At 36.6% G+C, this 15,257-nt stretch overlaps 1 protein-coding gene across 4 annotated transcripts in view; it reads right to left on the minus strand.

The window, feature by feature from the left end:
- Positions 1-582: 582 nt before the first annotated feature.
- The window catches only part of INTS6 (integrator complex subunit 6), a 45,850-nt gene continuing 31,175 nt past the window's right edge, over positions 583-15,257 (minus strand). For 2 of the 4 annotated variants that reach the window (XM_030472240.2, XM_030472249.1), the window contains 11 exons: positions 12,435-12,587; positions 12,163-12,295; positions 11,560-11,654; positions 11,036-11,146; positions 9,197-9,412; positions 8,962-9,088; positions 7,535-7,677; positions 6,650-6,884; positions 5,542-5,913; positions 4,995-5,088; positions 583-1,203 (listed from right to left, as the gene is read on the minus strand). In XM_030472240.2, the coding sequence (XP_030328100.1) occupies positions 1,110-1,203; positions 4,995-5,088; positions 5,542-5,913; positions 6,650-6,884; positions 7,535-7,677; positions 8,962-9,088; positions 9,197-9,412; positions 11,036-11,146; positions 11,560-11,654; positions 12,163-12,295; positions 12,435-12,587 (1,773 nt within the window). In that variant the 3' untranslated portion in view covers positions 583-1,109. The remainder of the gene's footprint in view (positions 1,204-4,994; positions 5,089-5,541; positions 5,914-6,649; positions 6,885-7,534; positions 7,678-8,961; positions 9,089-9,196; positions 9,413-11,035; positions 11,147-11,559; positions 11,655-12,162; positions 12,296-12,434; positions 12,588-15,257) is intronic. The other 2 variants (XM_030472257.1, XM_030472266.1) reach the window with 2 other exon arrangements.

The following is a 15,257-nucleotide window of genomic DNA, read 5'->3' on the forward strand; positions in this document are numbered from 1 at the left end:
AGCAACTCATGGCACAAACAACAGAAACCTAGGCCCATAAAGATTTTTGGGTGAAGATTGCAAACCACTGATTCCCAGGAAAAGCATCAGAGGGGATCTGCTCCCACTGAATCACAGCAAACTTCCCAGAAGTTAAGAGCATCTAGCAGAGATGAAGAACGTGGTCAATAAAGTGATACTTTGTGTCCAAGGAGCTGCACCTTCTGGCTATTCCTGCAGTTGTAAGCATGTAAAAACTTCTGACACAGAAAAACTCTGTGCAGCATTCCTCAAAGGCTACTGACATCTGCTTTACCACATTGTATCCTCATAAAACTGCGGGGTTTATCATTGCTGCAGATGTGCAAACGGGATACCAGTTTGTTATGCCAAAGTCACCAAAGAGTGAAGTACACAAGGTATCATCCTACCATAGCTGCAGTTCAGGATTAGCTTCCTTTCACTCGCTCTCTGATTACGAACAGAATATCCAGTGATACAAAATTGCTCTTCACTCTTTAACACTGATACTAGAATATACAAGCTCTAGACAGGGAGGCCAAAATGAACCATTCCAATAAAAACTGTACTCAATCCTACACAAAGATTAAAATAGAGCTTTTATTGATGGAATAACAAAAGTGCTTTTCTTAAATATTTTTCAAAATACATTTATACAACTTACAATAATATATCCAAAATAACTGTATATACAAAACATTACCTTGTTTAATGTATGTGCTGCTTTTTTTTCTTTTTTTTTTTTTTTTTTTCCTTTTTTTTATTTTTTTGAAAATTACAAAGCAACTTTTTGGCAAAGTTCAACCTTAAGAGGTGATAGTTTTGAAGGTTGAATTAAGAAAAATAGAACCTGAGGGAAAGTGACACTTAAGTCCATGACAAGCAAGAAGTTCTCCATTTAGTTAAATAAGAATGTTTTTGTAATATTTTTCACATTACAAAAATAACAGAAATGAAGAAAAAAGATGATGGATACTATTCTCATCATTTTATAGAGCAGCTTCTCATTCTTTCAGATATAGGAACTTGAGATAAGAGTGCATGTCAAAAATGAATGCAAGTAAGGACAGCAGAGCCTTGCTGTGGCTTTCTCTCATGTGCAGTATTTCTTAGCTGCTGTTGATATGGTTGACCTGATTGGATCTGCGATGGATTTCTTCCAGAAAACTCTCAAGCTGTTCTATCAGCATTCGTTTTTTAAACCTGTATTTAAAAGGAAGCATAATAATAGATGCAGCACACAGTAGCACATGAAACATCATTCACAAAGCTTTTAGTGAACCCTGGAAACTACAGTTGTTATTTTAGGTCCAGTGCATGCTGAGGTTATATATACCTCATAAGTACATATGCTGTCTCCTGAAGTTCTGGTAAACTCCTAACTTGCTTTTTCATTTAATACAAAACCATGCTTACTACAGGCTATTCTATCATGTTGCTGAACATCACTCAGCCCTCAGAAAGCCAGGAAAAAGAGAGTCAAGGGTTTGCTGTTTCTAGAAGTTCTGAAGTACAGGAATAAAACACATGCCAAAAGAACCGTAAACCTAAAGCTGGCAAGAATTTTTAGGGATTATTTGCATGCCTTCACGGTGTATTCACAGAAGTTAAGTGAAGATTGTTACTGGTGAAGGAATGGCCATTACACAATACAGAGCAGATTTCCTGTCAAGAAAATACAAATCAGAAGTTTGAGAAAGAAATGAAAGAAAACACAGATGTAATCCAAGCCTGGAGTCTCTGCAGTTCTATTCCGTATCAATTACATAAATTGGAAAAGCAGGCCATTTTGTCACCGTTGCTTACACACCTGCCCTAGTGCACACAGCTCCTTGCTGTTTCCAGCTAGCCCTCACCTCCCTTGCAACATTTCTGTGCCACTTTCTCAACTCAGTACTATTCTGAACAGTACACTGAGTTCAGCCCTGTGACCTTTCTAAACCCCAGCAAAACCCTCTAGTCCTAGCCAGGCCTCCCAGTCCATGGCATCTGCCCCTGATTCCCAGACCACAGACCTCCCCACAATCCCAGCTTGACTATTGGGAAACAAGCTCCCATTCCCAACCACTTACTATCTCATGAATACCTGTGCTCTGAGCCCTTTCCCGTATTTCTCACCACAGTTCTCCTCAGTAACCCCACAGAAACCCCACACTTCGATTACTGCTTCCCCTCCATTCTTCCTCACTGCTTTCACAACTGCTCCCTGCTTATTGAAAAGTATTAACCTGGGAAAGAGACAATTATTCCTTTTTATTCCCTCTAGTAAAAGTCTTAAGCTAACAGCAGTGCTGTTAGGAAAAAAACCCTAGTGAAAATTTAAAAAAAAGAAACTAGGAAAAAAAAAACCAACCTAGTGAAAATTTAACATGCTCATATTCTGTGCAAGTGACCAAGCAATGTTACTTTCCAGAATACCTTCAAGCCCCTGCTAAGCAGCTGTACAAGTTAGCAGCAGATAATTCCTACAAACTTAAAACCTGATGGAAGGTGGAGAAAAAACACATTGCTAACTATTCTCACCTTACTGTTGGCACAAGAATTCAGGTTTACAGTGCACTACGTCAAGCCCTTCAGTACATCTCACTGAAAGTTCCTTTCCAATGCTGAACCCCATAGCAAACAATTTTTTTTGAAGGCAGGAGAAACAATTTAACACATAAAATATTATAATTAACATAATTAAGCACTGACTGCAATTCAACTGTTCACTCTGCTAGGAATATTAGTACCCTTAATAATAGAACTTTCTTGAGTAGTTCTAGCTATTGAGCTTAACGCTTCATTATTATTTTGAAAGTGGTTGTATGAATTCTTGCCAGCACTTTTATCACAAGTGGGTATTGCTCAGCATTTTGTCTAGATACACACTTCAGGCTTTGCAATGTGTATTGTTAGCTTAAAGCTCTTCATTTGAAGAATAACTAAAGGGGAATTGAATTTCTTATAATGAGAAGTTGCCTGATTTGAGGAATGTTAATGTGTGTTTTGTCAGATTTTGCTCTACACTGTTTAGCAGAGAATAAAAGAAGAAACTTATTCTTAGTGCTAGGACCATAAATGGATTGCTATGCCAACTGCAGAAATACCGAAGACGTCTCCACTACCTAGGCTAATTCCTTTTAGCCCTTTCCTAAACAGCTCTTCATTCTCCAAAGTTACAGCCATCTACTGGTAAGACATGTCTCTTGTGTTCAGTAAGAACTCCTTATAAGCACTGAGCCAAATGTGTGTCACTAAGCATAGGAAAAGTCTTTCTCAGACTAGCAAAGGATTTGAAATTGAGATGTGGTATCTCCTCAGCCCTAATATTTTCACAACTGAAGAAATGGAGGACTGGAAGAAAAAAAAAAGTAAAAAATCCATTATCTACCTCATCTTGATTTCTGCCTCTCAAAAGCAACAGCTTTTCTGCCATCAGAAGAGGAACTGTGAGGCAGTTTCCAAAGGAAGCTGAAAACTGCAGATTGTCCTAGAAATTTTCCTCTCCCTTCACAACTCTCTAGTAAACTAACTCCAGAATTGAACAGGGATTGTTTTTAAACACACATTTTGTTGCTGAAATGTTTGAGAGCTTAGGGCTCCTTGGAGCAGGGAAGCAGAGCAGACATCCCAAATTTGAATTGCGTTCCGTGGCATTGCGAAGGTCAGCTATCAGTTAACAAAACTAGACTTTGACAACTCTGGAGAGCCTAGAGATGTTTTCTGCAGGGACCAGGTAACCTTGGTTAAATGGGCTTGCCTGAATAAGGAAAGCAGCAGAGAACTGCACAGGGATTGTAAGCAGTGTTATTCAGTTGGGTAAAATAACCACACTATAAAAATCCAACCTAAGAGAGAAGAGGAAGGAGAGATAAAGCTGTTCCTGCACTCCAGCCAATAAAAATTAAAGTTTAACAACACTCAACAGAAACAGAATTGCCAGCCTTTTCCACCAGTAGATACAGTAAACTGTTGGATATGGTGGGAGGTAGGATTTAATTCTGATGCAACACTCAACTGCTGCCAAATTTTGTAGGGATTCAACTCAAGATAGCTGGAATAGAGAGGCTGTGAAACAGAGACAAGAATTACAGATTATATAAGGAGCCTAACTTCAGAGGCATAAATATTCCAACCCCATTAAGGGCTGCCCCAGACTCCAGAAGAAACAGCATTGTTTTGCTGTGCTGAGACAGTGAGGAAGCATGTATAATATACAGGCTATGACCTGCATGGGTTTCTGAAATAAGTCTCAAAGTTACAGTTATATTTATGATCCAAGCAAGATGTTGGAATTATTAGTTCACTTCAACTCAAACACTATGGGTTCCAATCATAATTACACATTTCTCCTTTCTTTCCTCTACAAGGCCAAGCAAGTATGGTCAGTCTAGGTATGCTGTAAGGAACAGTTTCTACCTGGATTAACAACATGGGGTTTAAATCCTCAGCAAGTCTCTCAACTGCAGTGAGAAACTACCTCCCATTTCCAGAGCCTCAGACAGGACTCTCAAGGAAATACACTGCCTGAAGACGAGAAACATAGCTTTATGGAACATACCTGGATCTCAAAATTGTTTTTAGGACAAGATTTTTAATTGATCCAGAATACTGAATGTCAACTGTTTCTGGAAGCCTAATTCACAGTAACATGCAGTTCCATCAGTTTTTCAAATTAGCAGTATGCTCACATGTGAACTTTGGAACCTGAAGTGTTTTCTATAGTTAACTTCTCTTTCTACGTCATTGTTCATGTCTACATTTCTGCAGTTACGATTTTGGCAGTTACAGCTGCTAACATTAAGACAAAATCTGAGGCAAAAAGGTAAGCTTGTGCAAACTACGTGCATCAGGAAGTTTGTGTGCTTCTGTTCATTTCCCAGGGAATTACTTACTTGCAGTGTAAAGCACCGTGTGGCAAGTTTCAAAGAAAGAACTCCATGGTTGTCAAGCAGTTATGTATAGCAGTACATGGTGTAGTTTTAGAAGATTAATACAATTCAGTTACCTACCTTGAAGCTTCTTTAATAATATTTTGTAAAAATATCAGTCGGGTTTGTAAGCTTCCTTGTACATGCTTCAGTAAAAAGAAGATTCTTTCATATTCTTAAAGAAAAGAGCAAAATCAGTTACTTAAATGCCTATACAGATATCAGCTGCCATAGATCTAAGTGAAATGCAACAGATTTCATTTAGCTTTTGAAAGCTTTAAGGATATATAACCTATCAACCAGGCCTGTAGCAATAACATACTGTTTAATAAACACTAACATTAATAAACACAGGATACTGCAGTTAGGATATTACTGGAACACTAACAAGTTCACTTTAATACCAGTAATACGAAAAAACATGACTTTCAAACACTGATAGGTAGAGCAATGTTTTAATCACTTATCCAGGAAGTTTCTAACAGAGGTTCCAAAACAAATCTTTTCAGCTTTAAATTTATTTTGCTCCAGTTTCATGGCTCAATACATTTCCAAAATAGTGATCTAATATGAATTCTTTGTCTAACTCTCATGCCAATCATCCAAAAGAAAGATTTGGTATACTTACTCCTTCCTGGTTTTCGGATCTCTTTCATAATTTGTGCTCTTAGCTCTATATTAACCTCTCTGGAACTTCTGCAATGCACTGGTTTTTTCCCTTTGCTGGGTGAAGACATTGGCAAGTTCTCTTCGGTACTTTGTTCTTTACTACCCAATTCCTCATGATTCTCCAAAAACCCATCAACATTCAAGTTATTCGCTAAATGTTCATGGCCTACATCCTCTGTATGAGCTGGTGGTCGATCCAATGAATTGAACGAAGAAGAGGACATTGAAAACTCTGAATCCACAGTATTTGGGAAAACATCTGATGAAAGTGGATCTGTAACATGATTCTCAACCACATCATCCATTGTAACCTCATTATTTGTTTCTGATGCTGAAAAAAACAGATACATTTGCCAGTTTCACATTCTTTATCACCTGATAAAAGTCAATGAATCAGTTCAGTATTAAACTCTTGTAAAACTATGCTCCAGCTTATATACTTTAGTGTACATGCCAGGCATAAGAAAATGAGTTTCTGAATTCTAACACTGAGCAGATCTCTATAATCTCCTGGCAGTTAATGGCTTAAAAAAATCACAAGTATATTCTTTATATGAAAATGGAAATTCCTACATGGACTACCAGCAAAAGAAAAAGCAGCTGTAAAATGTGCTTTTATGACATGCTTGTTTCTCCCTATTACACTGAACTGACAAAGTTCACTTTAGGGCTGAACAGTGAACAAGATTGTTACACAGCACCTCAACTCCACTCTAAGGGAAGTGAATTCACTAAGGTACAGCAAAATTCAAATTAAGTTCATGTTGTGATACTTTTGGAGCATCTGAATTCTCAGGCAAAAGAAGAACACCCTTCTGACTGTTTACATTGTCTCTTCATTTAGTACAGGAAACATTGTTTATAGTGGGAAGTTCATATGAAAGAGACTTCTGTCTAAAAGATTATCTTAACTCTTTCTGTAATTAAGCCCAAATGCATAAATACTTCATTTGCAAAAATGAGGGATAAAATAGCTGTATTTGGGAAATCAGCCAATGGTATTTTTACGTAAGTTTTTTGCAGAAATTAAAACGTAAACTCTCTAAAGATGAGGAAGATTCACTTACTTTTGTGAACAGGAATAGGTTTAACAAGGTCAGGCTGCGCTTGTGTGATTGGTGTTGGTGGCCCTTTTCCTCCGATGTGATTATTCACAACCGGAGGAGTTTGTGGTCGACCTCTGAGCAGGGGTGACATACAACGTCGTCGTTTTGGAATCCCTTGCATATTTGGTTCTCCAGGTCTTTTATGTTTATTTTGAGGCCCTGATACAAACTCATCCGCTTCATCTATCATCATTCCCTATAATTAAATTAATGGGGAGAATTCTTAAACTTTATGCCAAAACCTCACCATATTAAAGACAACAGATGCTTTGATGTTATGATGCTGTTTACCATGTACAACACACCATAATGCACTGCATTCTCAAATGTCGATCAAATCCTTCCAGGACCAAATCAATGTGCTTAAGGCCCTTATCCAACAGTCTGCTGAGACAATTGAGTGGGCTGTCAAGCTTCTTTTTCCGTAATTGCAAAATGACTTAAACATTTAAAAGAGCAGCTCTGAATAATATTGGCAATCAGGTCAAGTCCAAGGCATATAGGGACAGAAGGGAGGGCCCATGCTTTCAGAGTTACTGGAAGCTTTTTATGGGGGAAGCTTGGTAAAGGAAACATGATTAGATATTAGCTATACTACAGTGACAAATGTATTTCATTTATAATACAATTCAGAAGCATAATACTGGTTTTCCAATAAAGACTGCCTTCCATAGGGTACTATCGATGGAAAAACATCTGAAACGCTCTCTTGTAAGCAGTACTTTTCCAAATACTTGAAAGTGTTTCTCCACTATATTGCTCTTTCAATGGTCAAATCAGAAGCATGCACACATGCACACATACACACACAAGCACATTTTTTAAAAAGCTTTACAGAAAACTCACCTTTTTGTCCAATTTGAATGGATTGCCAAATGTATGAAGCCTTCGTGGTTGATCAGGATCAAGCTCTCGGAGTGGAGAAGGTACTTGTTTTAGATACTCCTGGTAGTTTCCCATTTGTGCTATAGGTACACTGTGAACTTGATCTATCATAACAGAAGTGTTTATTAACACATGATACTGCTCACCTTATGACAATTTAGTTTATATCCACTCCATACCTCCAGTTTTCAGTCTTCTATCAAATGCATTAACAAAATAGATGTGCAACACTCATCATTATTCTAGCCTAACTGGTACTTATAATATCATGGTTTGAGTGCAGGAAACTTGCTTAAATGAATCTGTGTCTTGCATATTTATCATTATGATAGGGAAATAAACAATAGTTGTCATGCATAGATATTAGTTTTCCAATGTGTCCCATAACTTTACAACAAGGTAGATCGGTGAAAAAACTGAGACTGGGGACAAATTGTAACTACAACATTACTACAAACAAAAGATACATTAATGCAAAGTAGTAATGCCATGCTACATACAGCTTTGACATAACTCCATCCAATTTTAGCCACGCAGAATTTAATCAAGACTGGCATTTTCCCAAAGCAACAGTGATTTTTTGGCCACTGAAATCAACAAATTCTTAAAATTCATAGGACCTGATTCTAAACTTGTTATGGATTTAAAGTTGTCAAGCCTTTGATCAAGCAAAATGTACATTACCAGAAATAGCAGGAAAAAAAATAACATTAGGTTTTATGTGGTTTAACTCCCTCTCCAAAGAGCAACTTCTCTGCATGTCACATTACATTATCACTTGATCACAGACGTTAATCTGACCTCAGTAGTGGCAGAACTAATGTAGCATACAAGTGCCTTTCACTTGCATTGCCCTTCTCATTTTCTCCGCTTATTTCATCATCTTCCGTTAGATGCCATAAAGTAGTACCAAAAGACACAGTAGGAAGGTAAAGGAATATATTAGCAGACTACTGAACTATTTGCTGTTGGCCTGAAGGGCAAAAGGATCACACTGGCAGCACCCAGTGAGCGAGCTTACTTTTCCACTGCTCACAATCCACATTTATGGAGAAAGATCGTAATGTTCAGAACTGCCCTGTGACTTTTTTCCTCAGATACTCATGAAAGTTGGAAAACACAGCGAACAAAATCTGATGTAAAAGCCCAAGTCTCCTCATACAGACCAAAAGACAGAGCAGCGAATCCGCAATCTTCCCTCCCCTCACCATTTTTTCTTCCAGTAAGTTATTTAAGGAAAAAAAAAAAAAGTCTAAAATACCCATGCAGTTTAATGGCAGCATCAGACTTCCACTACGTTTTAAAGCACTATGCTATTTGTTACTGTCTTCTATTTTTTTTAGCACCAATCATATCACAGGTAGACAAAAAATAAATCGTTATCTAACCTTCATCTTGTCCTTTGAGGAACTTGCGAGTACTCTTCAGTAAATTAGATCTCATTCGTGTTAACTGATCCAAAAGATTTCTTCTGGGTATGTCATAAGCATTTCTAAAAGTCTGAGGTTTCAAATCCTATGGTACCAGTAAATAAAGTTCCAATTAATACCATGTATGAAACAATATTTAGCATTTCAATGGAAGTATATTGAAAATAACAACATTACACACAGTGGTGCTTACCTTATTCAGCAAAGCTATTTGGAACCCAGCATACTCCTTCATATTGAGGTCTAGAGGTCTATGAGGAATTTCCCCAGTAATCCCCTGTAGCAGATGTTGAAAATCGTTCCTATGTGCCATAGACAGGTTGTGTGATCTGCTTCTGACCTTAATTCCAGTCTCTTGCGCTACCTTTTTGCCTACAGAGCCAATGACTCTATCGGACTCTATTTTGGCCTTAATTTGAAATAAATAAATAAATAAAATTGACAATATGCTCTTAAAAGGATTAGTCAGACTTATTCATTTTAAATTCCTACCTAGAAGATTCAACAATGTGCTAATAAACTATGATGACTATAACCAGGATAAGTGCTTAAGGAGTGCTTAATACATAACCATTTAATGCTTACTACAATTTTAAATATAGTGAACAGTTTGTGCCTAGGTCTTCTGCATATTTCTTCTCTGCTGCCCTTTATGGTATCTAAGCACCAATATGCATGCAATGCTTTTATTTTCATAAAATGCCATAATTGGACTAGTAATTCTCTGCAAATCTCTCTGTACTCTAATAGTTTTCTACAGTAACAGCTAAACACTGTAACTCTCAAAAGACTGATTCTCCCACAACTATAGTTGCGATCAGTCACACAATGGCATCATATTTTTAAAACCTCAATACGAATAGACATAATGTTAATAAATATGAAATGCACAATAATACCCAATTCTGTTTGATTACACAGACCTAACCCCTAAGATCATGTGAGATTTGTACCAAAATTAAACATGTTCATAAATGCCAGATTTTTGGCAAAATATAGTTGAACAAAGAGCCAAAAGCAATTTAGTAATACACCTGCCAATGTTGGTTTTGCAGATGCACATAAATTTATAGACTACTCAAAATGTGAATTTTTACTTTTGAAGAATACTGAGTCGCTACTGGCAGTGCCTTTCAGAAGTTAGAAAAGCTTTAAGTACAATTTGCAGTGCATGCTATTACATTATAGGAGTCTACGATGCCCAGGTTGAGAGATCAGTTCACAGAATACTGAGCAGCATGACTATGATTTAATAGAATACACTGTAAACTTCAAGAGGTTTGCTTCTGCAAATAATCGTTTATATTACTGCTTTAAGAAAAAGCTGGCCCATAAGAACTCCTTAGCTAAATTATAAGTATTTGCACTGCTGTTTCTTGAAGTTTCAAGCCTACTGCATTATTTTATTATTTTGAACAAGAAAGCTTAATATGCACAGTTCAACAAAATAAAAGCAGAGGTAGCAGGGCAGAAATGCTTTAGCTGGTGCAGGAGGCTAATCAAAGATAAGGGCACTATTCTGAACACAGTCAACAATTTCAGAAGGTCACTTGCCACTTTTACATCTGTATCCTTATTTGAGATTCTGAATTTTGTCAGTTTGTATTTACTGAATGCTTTCCATTTCATTTCACAAGCCAAAGAAAAGACATTTTCAGATTCAGATGCACAAAGTACAAATCTCTATTTTCTGAAAAAATGCTAGAACATCTTTAACATCGAAGACAACATGTTTTCTTTTGGACAAAAGTATGTTACCGTCTGTACAAGTAAAAATGCTCCTAAAACAAAAAAATTAATAATCTCAATTTGTACCTCCATATCTATCTTTATAGTCCAGACTACAAAGTCTATTTAAATGTTAAGTTTTCCTTCAATTCTGAAAACCGAAATGCTTTTTTGCTAACTGCTAATGGGAAGTTATTAACTTGATATTTCTGCTCTTTCTTCCCTCAAAGCCATTGAACTTGAGTATTTTAAGATCATCCTGACATTAAAATAAGCTTTCACTGCTCTTTTGCTTTAACATTACCTGCTGACTCAACTTTTTGAGATAGGAAATGACACTGTAACTAAGTCCATATTCCACATTGTCAGCTATAAGGTTTGGTGCTCCCATCATTCTCACAGCTTTCTTCAAAGGCTGAAACATGGAACAGATTGTACAGTCATATTTAACTTAGCAAGTGTTGTATACATCAACTAACATATTCGTTGCAAATGGAACCTGAGGTCCCCAAAGTCAGAAAAGAAAAAAAACAACTTTCAGGGAAGCATTTTTTGTTATTGTTTTAAAGCGTTGTTCCATTCATACAGAACCAGTTAACAGAAATATAATTTACATATGAGTCACAGCTGATGAAATTGTCATAACATTCAAGTCTCAAAACTTCCACAGGACTCCACTGAAAACAGCAAGTATCATTATGCATGAAGTCTAGCTATTCTCTCTTAAATTAATACATATTCTACTTTAAATAGGGAATATACCCATAGTGGAAAGATAACTATAGTTACATGATAAAATAGAAGTTTTAACACAGTAAGTCATCTTACCCCAAGATAGTAAGGAGGCATTGTCTTCAAATAGCTTTCAAATGACTGTCGCCATTTCAATGTAGGCTTTGCCTTGTGTACTTTAAACAAGTCATCTGATGGTTATAAAAAGAAGACATAAAATGAAAGGCATGTCTAGGCAGCATTGCATCATTTTTTCTAATAGAAGAAACTCTCAAAGAAACAACTTCTTCAACATTGAAGTTAACATATGTATTTTAACATGTGTACGACTAAGTATACACACACACAAGATAAATGCGCAGCCAAAAGATGGAACTTGATAAATTATTTATCAAAATGAATTCGTAATTGAGATAGATTGGGGAAAATGGCTCCTAAAATAATGAAAGAAGTGAGACCAAAACATATCTGAAAGAACAATGATTAATTAAATCATCTCACATGGAGTCTGAGTCATGAAGAGCAGCCAACTGGTGACAAGCGAAACAAGTCACCATTGCTCAGTGGTGACATTGCTCAACATGCTACCTTTCTACAGGTGTGTGATTAATACCAGTATTAATTGCAGTAATCTCCTTAGACGAGATCAATTTTTCAACTGCCTACCACTTCAGAAAACTTTCATGAAGTTGTATTTACCTAGCAGCGGAAGGAGGACTGGATAATTGTAAGGCATCACAAATAAATTCACACAGTTCAGCGCTGTGCTAGCTTTCAAGTAACCAAAAGGATGACCAAGTTCACTGTATTTTGCACTATTGCTCACATATACCTGCAACAAAACACATTCTGTTGAATGTAAATCCAAAGTATTGTGTGCTGAAATTTTACATCCTATTTCAATTATAGAGTAAGGTCTACGAAAAACTGGATTTTATAAATAACTTCAATTCAGCATGCACTCTACTTGCCTGCCAGCAGGTCTGAGGGGATTTTCTTTCCAAGATAAACTGAGTCAGTGGTGAAGGTTCTAACTCGTATTTATCAAAAGGCAGTTTGTCAATTACCATCGGCTCACAGTCAGTACAGGAAAATTTCACCACAGGATGAGATGTGCGAGGTGGCTAAACATAAGCATTCCACTGTTAATAAGTCTGCACAATCATTAAAATGCAATGGTACTATGACAACTTAAGTAATACATGTTCTTTGAAAACAGACATATTTAAGAAGCCTATTCAGTACAGGATTCATATGTATTGTTAATGAGTCCTAAGCAATTAATTTATGATGTTAGCACTGTCTTAAAATCTAAAGGAATCTTGTTTTCTAAATAAATGCCAGTTATTTTACCTAGTAAGGCTAGAACAGTAGAGTACACAAGTAAAGCTTCTTGCATATACACAAAAACTTTGCAAATGGAATTAAACTGCAGGGAGGACAAAAAAAAAAAAGCAAATCTTCAATGCTTCTCTGGGGCATGCCCATTTTTATTCCCACAGAAGCAGGCGCCGTACTTTTGCATTTGTTGACTTCCTCCTGCACTTTTCCTTCTTGGCAAATTTAACAGTTACAAAATTCAAACTGAATTATAATGATCAACAGCAGCATGAATTCAGAAAAAACCCCAAGCTTTAGAAGAACTTGCATTTTAACTAAGCCTGTGAAAAATTATTTCAATTCAAGCAATTTAAGTGCTTGGATTTTCATCTTTCTATTAATCAAAGGGAAAAGGCCTTTTGTACCGCAAGTTTCAAGTATAAGTTAACAACATATTTGAAATTTCTTTAGCTGAAAGGGAAAGCTGATTTTTTTGTGTGATGATGATTGGAGCTGTACGTCTTCTACTGAATGTTTTTCAGGAGACGAACATAAGCTCTTATACTTACCCTGAGCCTCCTTCAAGGCCACTAGAATCTGGAGAGGAGCTCAATTGGGAAGGCTCCTTCCATTTACTCTCTTTACAAGAAGGTAGCTAATAAATACATAACATGAACTATGGAAACATGGGGTTTCTTGGACCTTCCTATCACTTCACCTTGAAAGTAATTTTTCTACATCTATAAGCTCTAGCCTCTTCCTTTTAGGATAGGCCACCCAAATGTTATCTGCCCATAAAGTTGGTCTTGCCTTGAGTGTCTCCACTCTGAGAAGGTGTACTGTCCAAGTGCACACAAAACAGGAGGCCAAAGCAATTGAAGGAAATGCAATTCTCTTCAAAGAAGATGCCTCCAGAAAATAGTTGTGGTAGAGTTTTTGACCAAGCCATGAAGCAGTTATACCAGGAATAAAAAGGCTGCAAAAGAAGTTCAGTGCTAAGACTTGAGAAGTCAAATAACTCTTGGCTGGACAGCAGAACTGCTCCTCAGAGCAGTGGGAGCAGTCATTTTACACGTTGATCTCCCAATGATACTTGATAGTATCATTACCTACAGTTCACAAAACAGTTGTTGGGGTAGCACTGTTTGAGGCACTCCACTGTGGGTTGGGTAACAGGCAGGAAATTAATCTAACTACAGACTCTTAAGTAGACAAGAGTTACAACATATGCTAAATTTTAACACCATGTTTTCAGAACACTAAGGAAATAGAAGTATTGAAACTCTATCAGCAAACTTAGCGCCTCAACATTGCATAAGGAAAGTTCGATTTGGAATTCCAACTGATGTCAACAGGAATTTAACTGCATATGCAATAATCCAGTGCTTTATGCAGTTATGGGAGCTATACAGGCTGAAACTGAGAGAAGTATTTTTTCTCATCTTCTCACCAAGTCAACCTCATATTTTTAGCAGATTGAGTTCAACAACTCTTCACCTGGCAAGATCTATTTTAGTAATCTCGATCAAAATCTGCCGCAGCAGGCAAACTGTAATGACTCTCTATAGTGAATGGAGGCAGATATGCCACTGACAGGCATTACAAGGAGCACACAAGACAGTTTTCATATAGAGCAACTTGTTAATATGTAGTACACAATGACATTTTGTTTTTTAAATTACTATAGAAGATTTAATTTTATTCATATATGCTAACTTGCTTTGTAGTTCAGGAAGGCATCCATGTCCTTCAATGAATGTGGCCACAGACACCAGCAATGTCAAACCTGTAAATACGACTAAAATTTCATACTTGTATCACTCCTCAACAACCTTATTTCAAAGAACTTCATATATTTTTTTTAAACAAAGAAGATAAAAAAAAGTATTAAAAGTCCAATGAGTTTGCTAGTCAGCACACTAATTTCAGATCAAAAAACCTACAAAAATTCAATAAAAATTGTCATAAAATATAGGGAACAATTATACAACTGCATTATTTCTACTTCAATGATTTTCAAAGATTAGGAGAAATACAAAAATACATACTAATGATTAGTTCTCAGACCAAAGAAAAGACAGTGGCCTACATTCTTTTACGAAAAATATAAGTAAAATTCATTCTGCGGGCAGTATTTAAAAAACAAGTTGAGTTTCTCCACTTGAGATAAATTGAAGGAGTGACTACACCGCACAACAGCAGATAAAATTACATTCACCTGCTAGAATGAAGACAAAGCTACCACAGGGATTCAAAATTGGGAAGATAATACTGTCTTCTCTTAGTATCGCCTGTGAGGCAATAGAATTTGATAGGCTATTATCAAAGTGTCACCTTATTTCTGATTTAATATTTTAACAGAGTTCAAACAGAAACACTTTGTGCATGTACGAGGTTGACAAATCTGTTATGGGCAGTTTCTTAATGCTTCAAAGTTACTAAAAAGCAGACCCATAATATTATTTTCTCATCAG

Source organism: Strigops habroptila, chromosome 2, assembly GCF_004027225.2.
Source record: "Strigops habroptila isolate Jane chromosome 2, bStrHab1.2.pri, whole genome shotgun sequence".
NCBI classification, from domain to species: domain Eukaryota; kingdom Metazoa; phylum Chordata; class Aves; order Psittaciformes; family Psittacidae; genus Strigops; species Strigops habroptila.